This window comes from Brachionichthys hirsutus, chromosome 3 (genome assembly GCF_040956055.1).
Source record: "Brachionichthys hirsutus isolate HB-005 chromosome 3, CSIRO-AGI_Bhir_v1, whole genome shotgun sequence".
NCBI classification, from domain to species: domain Eukaryota; kingdom Metazoa; phylum Chordata; class Actinopteri; order Lophiiformes; family Brachionichthyidae; genus Brachionichthys; species Brachionichthys hirsutus.
The window spans coordinates 10,108,875-10,122,336 of NC_090899.1; the positions used below are offsets into that span (position 1 = coordinate 10,108,875).

The 13,462-nt window shown below is 40.4% G+C and overlaps 1 protein-coding gene across 1 annotated transcript in view; it reads right to left on the bottom strand.

Annotated features, from left to right (window-relative positions):
* The window catches only part of LOC137917809 (protein MTSS 1-like), a 36,780-nt gene that overhangs the window by 21,455 nt on the left and 1,863 nt on the right, over window positions 1-13,462 (bottom strand). The window contains exon 3 of the mRNA XM_068760543.1: window positions 9,430-9,503. Within this exon, the coding sequence (XP_068616644.1) occupies window positions 9,430-9,503 (74 nt within the window). The remainder of the gene's footprint in view (window positions 1-9,429; window positions 9,504-13,462) is intronic.

The window sequence follows — 13,462 nt, forward strand, 5'->3', positions numbered from 1 at the left end:
TTGACGATGCCTCTTTCATGCCCAATCCTGATATCATCCATCACTAATTAACCACAACTTTTCCACTTGTTTGAAGTGCTTTGCAAAACAGCTGTGATGTCTGAGTAAGATGTTCTGGTGTGATTTAAAGGCATGTGTTCTTGATGTTTATATTAATAACAAATGCTTAAATCATACAGTACACTGGTGCATAGTTAAGACCAACATGCAGAAAGTCTGATGTCATAGTTAATCATTCACATTGAAAAGGACTGACGATAATATTTGTACTGCAAAAAAACAAAAAAAAAGAATCGTATCAAAACTATCGGTAATGTGTGGCTTTCAGCTTCTGAGCTGCGTATTTGCATGTCCCTGGGACCTCTCCTTTCCCCGCAGCCATAGACACTAGGAGGCCACACAAACACACAAGACACTTGTTGTTTGTACAGCACAACACTGCCTTGTCATGACCACCAGAGTGCATGTGCCATGTGCGTATTAGAGCCTTTCCATGTATATATAGGTGCAGAAATGTGTATGTGCAAGAGCCACTTATGTTCTCAAAGCATCTGTTAAGGAACATCCATCCACCCACAAACACACTTGCACTGACCCACCACACAAACAAATCATTCATTCAGAGTGTTTTATGAAGTGTCTATGGGACGATGGGGAGCAACCTAGACACTGGAAGCTCACTGGGCCAACTGGCTGAATGAGTAACTTGAATGTCGTGACTTAACCATTATTTATGCATCTGTCAACTGATACAATGACTCTGTTATCTACACACTCAATTACAAAAACTCGTAAATGGTCTATTTAAAGAACTATAAATGTGGCTTGCTTGTCTTACAACTTAGTCACTGCACAACCATTTTCCAAAAGTCAAGTCAATATTTCTAAAAACGCATCCACGAAATAAAATGTACTCACCTCCTTTAAAAGTATGCAAGTTATTTTCCAGTGATTTGTGATGTTCACCTTCAATAGTCATGCTCCAACTCAAACTTTCCTCTCTGTCTCCCTAAATTTTCCGTCTTTCTCGTTGTCCTTCTGAGGACTTTCAAACAAGCAGAGGGTCCCTGATGCTAAACAGAACACTCTTCAGTGATGCTGTCATGGACCGGCTGTGTATACACCTGGTCTGAACAGCCTGGACACTCACTGGAAGTCAGGGTGTCGATGCAAAGGACAGATGGATATGTAGAAAATGAGGAAGTGAAATAAAAGACAATGAAGGTGAAAAAGTGAGATAGAATATGTAGAATGAAGAAACAGGAAAGCAGAAAGTTGTAAACTAACTTCTGAAGAGAAAGTGGAAGATAAGGTAATTACAACTCTCAACATATATTGCAGTTCATAAAATATTATATTCAATATTTCCATATTATTCCATCTTTTCTGACACCTAGTTTGCCCTGCAGGGACTGTCACAGTCAAACGCACAAAAAGGCCTCACCGAGTTAGCACAAGGCCTAAACACAAACACACACACATGCACACTCACCTAACCACTTCATATACATGAAAGAAGTGCTAAAAAATGTGTTTTGAATTTGGCTTTGCATGTCTGTCACATGATCCAAATCCAAAGCTTACTGGTCTAACCAGGTTTATGTTTAAACAAAAACACAGAGCAAACAGCACCAACACGTGACTGCATGTATAGTCAAGCACACAGAGCCTTCTCAGCTTCCTTCACTAGAAGGCAGTCAGGCTTTTGGCCTGCTGGCATGCATCATCCAAACACATTTTATTCCTGTCACCTGAGGAGTGTTGTTTTTGACCCTGTTCGTTCATACAGACAAAAATTAAGCTAACGTGTTCCCTTAACGCAATGACAAAGGCATCAATTGTATTGTCTGTGTTCGTGTGGGTGGAACTGCCAGGGAACGGGGCTAGAGGTCGACCCAGGAGCATGGACGTAGTGAGGGAAGACACGAGAGTGGCTGGTGTTGGGGAGGACGATGCAAACGACAGGGTGAAGTGGAGAAAGTTGATTTGCTGTGTCGACCCCTCGTGGGACAATCCTAAAGTACAGTACTAGTAGTAGTGTGTAAAATTAAGTGTAAGGCAGGTGAGTCTGATATTAGTCATGACAAAATGGTTTCATCCATAAATTCACAAGACTTTTCCAAAAGGCCTCAGGAATATGTTCCCTCATTGTCAATATGCATGAATGAGGCACTTCATCTCATCTCACTGAATCTCGACATGCATTGTGCATTCACGTGTGTGCAAGAGAACATTGGGGGGTTGCAAGATCAAACAAGCTCATCAATCAGAGATTGCAGACCCTCGCCTCCAAGTGCCCTATCTCGCAATGTTAAAGAATCCTCCCATCATGCCATTCGTGTCCCTCCCTCTTAAAGTGACACTCCCATGTTACAGCACAGGCACAATTCCAGATGTAATAAAAATAATTCTAGAATCTGGACCCAGATCCGGATCAACGCCATTCTCGGGAAGGACCGAGTCACGGACAGAACCTTGCTTGTGTAAAAATTTCAAGTCGATTGGGTTACTAGTTTTTGAGTTATGCGCGCGGACAGACAAACAAACAAACAGACAGACAAATGAACCCAATTGCAATACCCTCGCCTCCGCTTCGGCGAGGGTAATTAGTTTGTGGTTCTATGCTTGAGAGTGAATTTGGGTCAGGGTGAACAACGTGTGGATTGAGGGCGACGGAGTCCGTCCAGGGGATAGCATCTAGGTTTGGACTGACGACCTAAAATCTGGAAAGCCAGATTAAACTTCTGCTGAAGCTGAAAACAGGACAGAGCTCTTTCTTTCAGTGAGGGCATCGAGACAGTGGACACATGAACTGAGAGGCAAAACCAAAACACTATTTTGTTAGTGGAGCTGTATAGGCATCTGTCAACGGCAGAACGTTCAGAGCATGCTGGGGCAGAATTAGACAAGACGCTTCTTCCAGGAACATCTCGGAGTCAGTGCATTCCAAGATGGGCTTAAGAAAACCAATTATCTTTTAACAGAATGTCACTTCTATCTTAGTGCTTGTCAAGTAAATGTACATCATTATTAAGATAAAATCATCTGGATAATCCTAAAATACAGTAAACAGCTACTCTAAACACCTCCAAAGGAACAGGGCATGATAAAACCTGAGTGTTACTTCAAACTCTGCAACTGAATAACCGCTTTAGTTCAATTAAAACGAAATGTGTACTGAATGTGTGCCAGTACATAGTAATTATATGGTCTAGAGTCACTACAGGCATCGTATGGAGAGAACAGACGTCTCACTGAGCAACAACCACAGGGCCTGCACACACACACACACAGTGTTCAGGCTGACCCACTTACACCCTGATCGATGGTGCAGTTTTTGTGATTCTCATACATATTCAGACTCAATCTCCACTGAGACCAACAGAAACTCCAGTAGTTCATATGCACAGCCACAGATTATCTATAATGTCCCATTATACTTTATGAGCGCTGCTTTTTCACATCCACACCTGTTTAACTGTCGGCTTCAAGCCTAGGATGACGAACCAAAAATCTTCCCATTCCTATACACAGCTTAACTCTGTTTTTGCTATGATTCAGAAAGCATCAACTACTATAAGTCTAAAAGATTAAAAAGAAGCATAGAATATGAATATGTCATCAATGGCACTGATAGAAACAGGTAAGAGTTGTGACAGCTACTGTCTCACCTTAACCCTGCACCAAGTAGAACAAGGCAAACCATTAGACATCTGGAGTTAACAGCCCCCACTTAGCCCTGAAGGATCCGGGAAGCACAACAACGTATGGTGAGAGATCATTTAGAAAACATGTACGAGACAACACGGAAGTTCAAAGGGAAGAACAAACACACTCTGCTGAATGGAAGTTATTTTCAGGTGACGACCTCCTTGCAGACACACTTGGGGATTCAGTGAAAATCCATAAGGAGGAACAGTGTTGGTATTAATGAGGTTATAACAGGCTGAAGTTAGGCGGTACAAAGAGGCTGCACACATGAAGCACAGCCACTTTGTCACATGTGGAAGGAGGCTAGCAAATATGAGAATATTTGGAAAGGCCATGCAAACCAGTCTATACTATACCTACGATGAACAAATTGAAAACAGATGTAGTCAGGTAGGAGGGGAGGATACTGTGACATAAAATTGCAGCTGAATCACAGCAATTATCGTAATTAAGACAACAAGTTAACAGGAACAACGAGACAACATTGTTCCACACAGAACTGAACCGTGTGAGAACTGGTTTGTCATGATTATACAGTATTAACAGTACTACATCAAGATCATGACAATAAAAGGCTTGAAAACCAAAGGAAACATAGGATGATGTCAAAATACACTTACAAAGACTGTTATAGTAAACTAAAAAGCAGGTTCTGGCTGTAAACTGGTTTACGTCTTGGGTTTTCAGCCTTATGAATTCAGGCTGAATAAAGAAAAACTTTTATTTTTCATCTTCTTCATAATTACTTTTTTTTTTTATCCAGTCAGCTGGAGCCTATCCCAGCTGACTACAGACGAGAGGTGGGGTACACGCCCCCGGATTAGATGTCAGCTCATCACAGGGCCACACAGAAGACAGACAACGTTTCCCGCTCACACTCACACCTAGGGACGACTTAGGTGGAATCAAACCCAGGACCTTCTTGCTGTGAGGCAATTACGCTACACCACTTCAAATCAGAGAGCATAAACCACTTCTTTAAAAAAAATAAAAAAAAATAAAGACATTTTACTGTGTAACTATATGGATATGGGATGTTGAATGATTAATCATTCTTGTTCGGAAGGGTCTGAATAACCTGCTTGGAGAATTCAGGAAACAATCAGTGCTTAAAACACGTTTGTACAAATAAACCATCATTTTAGGTCCAAATACATGAAACTAGCTCCTCGTCGTTGGCGCTGTAGGAGGCGTCCATTTCATCTCTGCAGACTCATACATGTCTAAACAGACTCAACACTCGAGCTGCTGACAGACCCACTGGGATTAATACATTCACAGGCAAACACACACCCACACCCATATGGACTCACTGTGACATACTGACATGCTATATCTGTACACAGAAACACTCTACATGTGGAGACAGAGTTCTGACAGCTGTGATACAGGCTGACTTATTTTTATAGCCCTGGAAAAACGTTTTACACGATGAGTGGTGTGAGGAATTCTTTACTGTCTGTGTGTTATCTGTGAAAATTGTTTTTATACATGAATTAAGAAGGAGATAGATATACAGTTTACCAATGCTCATAATGTCGCATAGATGTGTAGGAGGACTACATGCGGCATTAGTTCTGAAACTCTCACTCTCACCAAGAGTGATCTTTTAAACACCGGTCAATGGAGGACACATAAACATAAAAATATGCCTTAAATTTGGCAAATTCTGTTCTGTGCAAAATTAATGAGACAGTTAACCATGTCGAGTAACTTGTAAGGAGACATTCCTGTCAGCATGTCAGTGTGCTCTCGTTATTTAAATGTAAGTAACATGCTGTAATCTGCAATTTAAATGGTCATCATTTGCATATACCGCATATACTGTACTTTTGGTCCAATAATATTTGATTCTTAGAAATGGCACAAAGCTGCATTACGGTTTGATTTTTAACATCTGCTCTGCTAGTCTGGCCTTTGGAATGACCTGTTGCTCTTTGCTGTCAGCCGATTCACCGTGGGTGAGACTCTCCTCACCCTGCCTCACACCATCAATTGAATGAAATACCACAAATGGATTACACTGGTATACTAACTATATGACACAGAATCACACAAAGCCAAAATCGTTACATGAAGAAGGAAGCTATGACAGAGGGGATCTGCAGTTCATGGAAAATGAAGCAGTGACTGATGAAACGAGACAATTATGCTTTTGTCTTGTCTGCACTTGTGTTGTTCTCTCTTTAACTCTCTCTCTCTTCATGGACTCAATAGAGCTTTGTCTAATTTCTTGCCAATGACCAGTGTAGTTTCAAATTTTCAGAGCAAGAAAAAAAAAGATCACATTGCTTGGCTAAAGGAAGAGCTAGCTGAGAGCAAAAATACTGAAATTTTAATTCACAAAGTACCAAGTTGTGTGTCAAAGCTTTTGTTCCGAAATTACACAATTACTTTAAAAATAATTATGCCAGTTATCCAGCTGGGCTTCTCTTCTGCCCATACTTGTCCTCTCCATGTCTATCTGCGATTGTTTCTTAAATTGCATATTTTCAAGCAGGTTGAGGAATGATAATGTTTTGGATGATTTTCACTTCTGTGAAATTGTGTGACTTACTTTGTTCATTAACATAAATGAATAACCAAGTGATTTAGTTTCAGTTTTGGAACAGAACTAAGAACTTCACGGTTTTCTATTTTGTGCCTTAAGCAAGTATTTTGGTAATTCAATTGTAGCAGTTTCAATTTAAATATAATCAAATAATATTGCTGCCATTTTTCAGTAAATTCAGACACCTCCTGGTCAACGCTTGCTTGTTCCTCTACTGGACATTGTCCGTGTGGCTTGACCACTTCTATCCAGTCTGATCCAACTCACATTAAATCATTAACGTTCAATCACGAGTTTAAATCAAATAGAACCTAGAGCTGTTAGAACAACCACTGTTGCACGGCACGAGACTGTCTTTGCTTTATGGGTGAACCCTAGTGTGTGTTTCTATTAGTGTATGAGGAGAAAGATGTGCGTCTGTAATGTCGGTTTCACCTTTGCGGCGGGTTCAATTTTTCTAGAAGACGGAACAGCAAATAAATGAAGTAGGCAGAGAGTAAAGGTCAAATGAAATGCAAATAATTGAGAGAGAGGGGGGAGGAAGGGCTGTAAGGAATGACCAAGAGGGACAGAATCAGAGAAATGGAACAAAAGTAGCTACAAATTCTATAATTTGATCGTTTAATACTCATGAACATATATAATTTATTCCAATAAATTTAGTCCAGTATTTACAGGCTGTGAGACCTGGAATGTATTTGAGGGCCTGGAGTGAAAGAATCTCATGTACTGCTGTCATTGACACAAACATGCCAGATCCATGTTCTGCTTTGGGGTTACCAGTGTCATGACTTTGGAAGAATGTTCAACCTATAGCTCATCATGCTCTGGTTTTATCTGTATCTAAAACTAAGTGAGCTGAGAAAGGAATGGTTCTTAAAGAGTGTGTTATTCAAAAAAAAGAAAAAGAGTTTCAAAATATTTGCCATGCACATTTCACACACAAATATTTTAACAAAGGAGCACAATGAAGGTTTAAGCATTAAAAACACTCATTTCTATAAGTGTCTTAATGTTCTTATCAGCTTGCTTCTGTGATAGCACCAATAAATAGCTCTAAAGCAACTTTGATCTCAACACTGGGAAACATAGTTCCCCACAAATATCTGTCCCTCCGGATCAACCCTCTTTTGATATCCTCATCACTATCTATATCACTGCTCATGTCGGCATTCACAAAGGCGGCCGAAAGCTTTGTACTCATTGTCAAGAGACTTAATGGCCTTAAATGTGTGTTTTGTCAAATCTCTTATACTTATAGTAAATTAATAAAGGCACACAAATATAAGTACTGTGTAGTATACAAGACAGACAGGGTTTGCTGTTTCACTTCAACCTCTTACACACAAAAGCACACACATACACTCAAATACACACACCAAGCCTGCGTATTGGAGATGCTGGGACAGAAGATGGAGTGTGATAGAAGGAATGATGGAAAGACGTCATCTTTCTGAAATGTGGTCTCAGCAGCCTCTGGCAAACTATGGGGTGTCCATCAGTCTACCATGCAGACACTAACACGAAAGCTTTGTAGGTGAACAATCTGAAAGCTAATACCTTCATCGCATAGACTGGCTACTCCCTTGGGCACCTCAAGGTCCATTTCATGCACGTGACAACTCTTTTATAGATACAGTACATTCAGAGAAACAAGAATGCAGTTTGGTTTGGTAACCAGTTAGTCCTCAGTTAATTGTGTGCTGTAATTACATACTGTGCATTGTTGTGGGGGCTGGCCTAAAAGTCTATCTTCTCCTTTCTTGCCTGTGAACTAATGGAAACTACGGAAAACCACTAAAACCACATTGCCAGCAACTTTGAAATAAAATGATAAATTACAGACATTTAGAAAAACTAGGTGAATAAAGAATGATTTCTCTATTTATAAGACATAATAAGCACAGATGTTCAGCAGCTAACCATCAAAAGTTGTGTCCTTCATAGTTCAGTCCACACTGCACACCACCGTTAGTGCTACCGTCTTTGTTGAAGGTTAGAACTCATAATAAAACTACATTGAATTTTACATTACAGTAATACCGGTATATCATTTATGATGTAATTTTGTGTGTGTGAGTGTGTGTTGCATTTAAACATGTGTTTTCCATTGTTATTAGAGTTAAATGTAGTGTTTTTAGACGTTCAGAATGGAATTCCTTTTCCAGTTATTTGATATGGGAAAAAATGATTTGACATACAAAGAAATTCACTCATTAGCTCATTCCAGGAAACAATTATACTCGTATGTCATGATATGAATGCATTCCAAAGGATAAAAACATCCCTCCTCAGTTGGAGCCTGATCTGCTTCTTACATATATAAATTATTTATTTATTTTATTATTCTGTCAAAAATCTATCAAGCGCTTTGAGTTTAAGTCATTTGTGAACGTGGATAACTGCCGCCCTGAAGGTTATACACTGGCGTGATTATCTACCTGGAACAAAGATAGCAATTCTTGATGCTTACCTCTGTGCTAAACAGCTCAGGTGCACAACGAAGCCCAAACAACGCAAAACAAGGCTAGTTTGTTATGCGACATGGCTAAACTACGATACAATATATGGAGATAAGGAGAGCGAGTGAAGAAAGAGCGGAGAAAATGACATAATGGTTCAACTCACTGAATATAACTGCATTAAGACAAACATTTATACTGTATCTGTCGAGCTTCACCCCATGTTTGTCCATGTGCAGTGAGTGAGGTGATAAATGTGTGCGTCTGGCTCACAATGCCTATTAATAGCATTGAGCAAGGCTGGAAGTGCCGAAGCTAAGGATGGATGATATCTCTCATTCTTTGGCTTTCCCTCGCTCACACAGAGAGCTGAGGCAGCCTCCACCTGAGAGTCCAGATGTCGCAGATGTGGAGTACAGGTGTGGGAGGGTAGGTCACAAACAAAGCCCAAAGCAGAGCTCCTTACAGCACACCGATGCATTTACTGTCTATACAATAAAGCAAGCAACACACAGGCCCCTCTGAGACAGGATTGCCACAGTACACAGACACGTAGGTGTCCAAACACACAAGCATTTTAACGGTTACCTGATTTAACCCTCACAGTTCTGTGCTAGACAATCCTAACGAAGACGCCAGTTGTTTAAACAGAAGAGGAATACGTTTGCTGCAGAATAGCAGTGTAAATGCATTCAAGCCTCCTACCTCGCGAGTTGGTAGCCAGGTCGGCCACTTTTTGGAAGGCATCCAGAAGAGCAGCCACAGCAACTACTGTCGCCCTAGGAGGGAAAAAGAAGGAACGCATTTAGCAAAAATAAATAAATACACTGCCAATGTGGAACAATACTGAATACTACTAGAGAGACACCTTCTTGCTGGTGTCCTGGCTCATTGTCTAGTTGGTTGCCTGATTGAGGGTTGACTACATTGGCTGCCAACAGACTGCCTCATTCAAGGCCCGGCTAACTAGTTGACTAGAAACACTGACTCATATTTTTCAGAAACAACAAATCAGTCAGGATTAAGGTCACAGGTATGGGGATGAAAGGCAATCTCCCTTATGTGTGTGACACATAATGACTTCGCCAGGAACAAGACTACCTATCAGTCATCCATGATAAAAAAGACCAAACACAATTGTTTGGAAAATGTTCACGGAATGTTCAGCCATAAAAGGTATGTAGTACTTAGTGTTTGAGCAAACAATTTATAAAAACTTGTTATCTTCCACAGACCAACGGTAAAGAATATGAATACAGCCTGTAAATTTCCATCAACAGGCAGCTTTCAATGACAAAGCAATAGCTGAATATACGCAGAGGCGACATAAAAGGCGAGTTTAAGTTGCTGATGGAAACTTTCACTTTCCAATCTTTACTTTTCCCACATTAGCCATTCGGCATGCATATATTTGTAAAGTTGTGTCAAGTGTATCTATATGATTATAAGAGTAGTTGGTGTAGTACGTATCATGGGAGGAATTAACCTGAGGTTCCCTACTGTTCTGACCCAGGATCAGTACAAATCAAAGACTCATAATGGGAAAAGTTCTCTGAAAGCGACTGTCAGGAAAAGCCTTGAATCATACAATGGGTCACCAGAACACATGCTGCATGCCTAAATGTTCTACATTCAAAGTCAGTCATGTGTTAGCATTGCATTGCGTCAATAATGGAAAAGTCTTTTATTTTTATCACTTAAAAAACTTAATGCAATTTGGTTTCATAAGTGTTGTGTTGTGTTGTGTTGTGTTGTGTTGTGTTGGTACGCAGCTGACCAGACGATCCAAGGGTGTGTCCTGCAAATGGGAAAAGAAACATACGCAGGCAAACACAAATGCCTTTCTATTTTAAGCTCAGCGCAGGAACCAGAGCAACCTCCAACTGATATCTGCTTCTGCTAATGTATACCAGGGATGGATGGAGTACTTAGTAGGCGGTAAGACTTTTCAGATTCCCCAGCATTCTTAGGGGTGATGCTGTGTGTCGAAGAACACCGATTGGTGGAATATACCGTACTCGCAGCGTATTCCAACAATCAGTGTTCTTCATGTTTAAGACAGTGTGAGGCTCCAAACTTAGTTATTTAATTTCTAAAAGCTTCACATCGTTTTCATCATTTAGAAATTGGAGCAAAAGAAGCTATGAGAAGTAGAGGAACAATGAGGTCCAGGCTCTTTTGAGCATGTATTTGCTTAGAAAGATATTCAGGCTAAATATAGGGCACATGCTGAAACACATTTGTGAAGAGCTCAACAATCTGGACATTCCACTCTACATAAACAGATTGGAGGAATAGTGCAGTTTCATTTACTAATACCCAATTGATTAACTTCTCCAAAACTTTCAGGTGCAGTGGAATTACACCAGGAATTATTTTAATCAGGTAATTAAATTTCTGAAAAAACAATTCCTGGAAATGTTGTTGGGAAAGGAGCTAATGGCGGCTTTACAGCAGCAGAAGTCTTTGCAGTGGCTTTATAAGTCGTAGTACAATAAGTCTTAGAGTCACGTTGAGAGTGAATATTAAAATAAACTGAACCCAGTGTATTTTAATGCAAAGACTAATATCTAATGTGATACAACAGTGATGCAATATACAGTTCATAAGCCAAATATGAAGTTTTAATATAGTCTGTTTCTTCACATCCTCAAGGGGAGGGAAGGCCGGCGTAAGGAGGGCGATGCGTAATCCTGCGCTGACACAGCTGCACAAGCCAAGACACATCAAACAGACCAAGCAGTAACAAGTTAAAGAACACTGTTATTAGAAATCAGTTAGCCTAAATTCGACCCTGCCTCCTTTTTTCATGGCTTTGTCCTGCGTATATGTATGTACATGCATGTGTGTTGCCTGTTTAAAACCAGAATGGACAAGGAAAAAAAAAAATAAACACTGTATTTGGCCCAAAAATGACAGAACAGCCTCTCTACTGCAATTGGTTGATGTTTCTAACTGCTTTGTGAGGTGGAAGAAGAGGGTTTAAATTACAGAGTAGTCTATTTTAGGACATCATTACATACACATGTGTATATGCTGCAATCACTGCTAGCCACTTACCCAGGCTAAGGAGGGAAGGTGGGTGCATTGGTGCTTTGGAGTGTGTGTGTGTGTGTGTGTGTGTGTAAATCATATGTAGCCTAATCCTCAAATAGATGACCGTACAGAGGGGGATTATGCTGTCGTCAAAAGGGCTAGTTTTGCCAAATTTGTAGTGGTTGGGGACGGGTTAAAAAAAGCTTGTTTGTATGTCACCATGAGCAAATCCAGATTACACTCTTGTTCGCGCTTCAGCTACAGGAGCATCGTTACCACTGTAGGCTCAACACCTGCCTGGGACAGGGTGTCGGCTGGAGACAGCTCGTCTGAAATACGGTCATTTTCTATTACTAACAATAAACTCGTCTCCTAAAGAAAGAATTGATACTGACTGGGAGCATTATTGATTCATTCTCATGATGGACTAAATGCCCTGAATGTCCCTTCATTTTAGATAGGAGGCCAAAAGTAGCTCCTTCATCAGTCCGACACTCTTCTACTATGGTTGGATGAAAAGAACACGACATATCTGTGAGAACCGAAGTAAATACAACCATAATAGCACGCACACACACACACACTAGCAATGGGGCCACAAACACTCCCCTGAGAGTTGGCATGAGGGGTCACATATTTAACCCCTGGATGATGGAGAAACTTGAATAACATATCACCATTAATCAGCTTTTATACTGAGAAAATGAAATAATGACTTACTGAGCGGTCCCTGGAAACTATTGTTGGTTCCCTCACCCTTTATAGGACTGTCAGTCCGAGTCTATTTCAGGACACGTGGACACTTAAACGGCTAAAGAACTGCCATGCATTGTTAATCAGGGAATGTTTTAAACCACAGGACATTTGCTGAACAAAGGGCTTTTATGTCAGCTGTCATATGTTGTTTGTCCTCTGACACGTGGCCACTTAAAACCTACTACGAGACGTGGCAGGGATTGGCATTCATTGTGAGCAGATGACTCGGGATAATTTTGGTAGGAGTTGTGTAAATTAACAGCATTAGAAATACAAATTAAATCAAGCTACAAGAAGAGTAAATGGTGGAGAGACACATAATGGCCCCTGTGTTGACTATTGTTGAGAGATTAGTCTTTTATACAGGCCGTCACTGCTTATTAGTCTAAGAAAACATGGCGTCTTCTGATCTTTTCGGCAGTGAACTGACGCCGACATAAAGTACAGCATCAGACGATGGAACGAGATTTGTTGTTTGGGGATACATGGAGTGTGATAGAAATGATGCAATAATCACAATGCTATTTCCCTCACCAAGGAAAAGTTAGTTAGCATTCTAAACACTGCATTGAACTTTATTTTTCACACAACTGTCCAAATGAAATACAATTTAATTTGAGTCGTTTCCTCCTGTTAGAAGTTAAGACAGACTAGTTGGCGTCCTGGTGGAGTAAAAGAGACTCAGTCAAATATTTATTCATCCAAATACTACCAAAGAGCAAACAGCGACAGGATCAGTGGAAACAGGTTTGCTTCCGTAATGGAGTTGGACAGTCGCATGACAAATTTGTGATTCAAAGTGCTGTAAGTTCTTGACGAGCCATTTTGAGCTCTCAGCAGAGCAGCAATTATTCCTTAGTCCAAAGTGTTTATAACATACTTTAACCACCTAAATAACCAAGCTCATAGTTAATGAATAAATGCTTCTTCTATAGAGTTCAGTTCT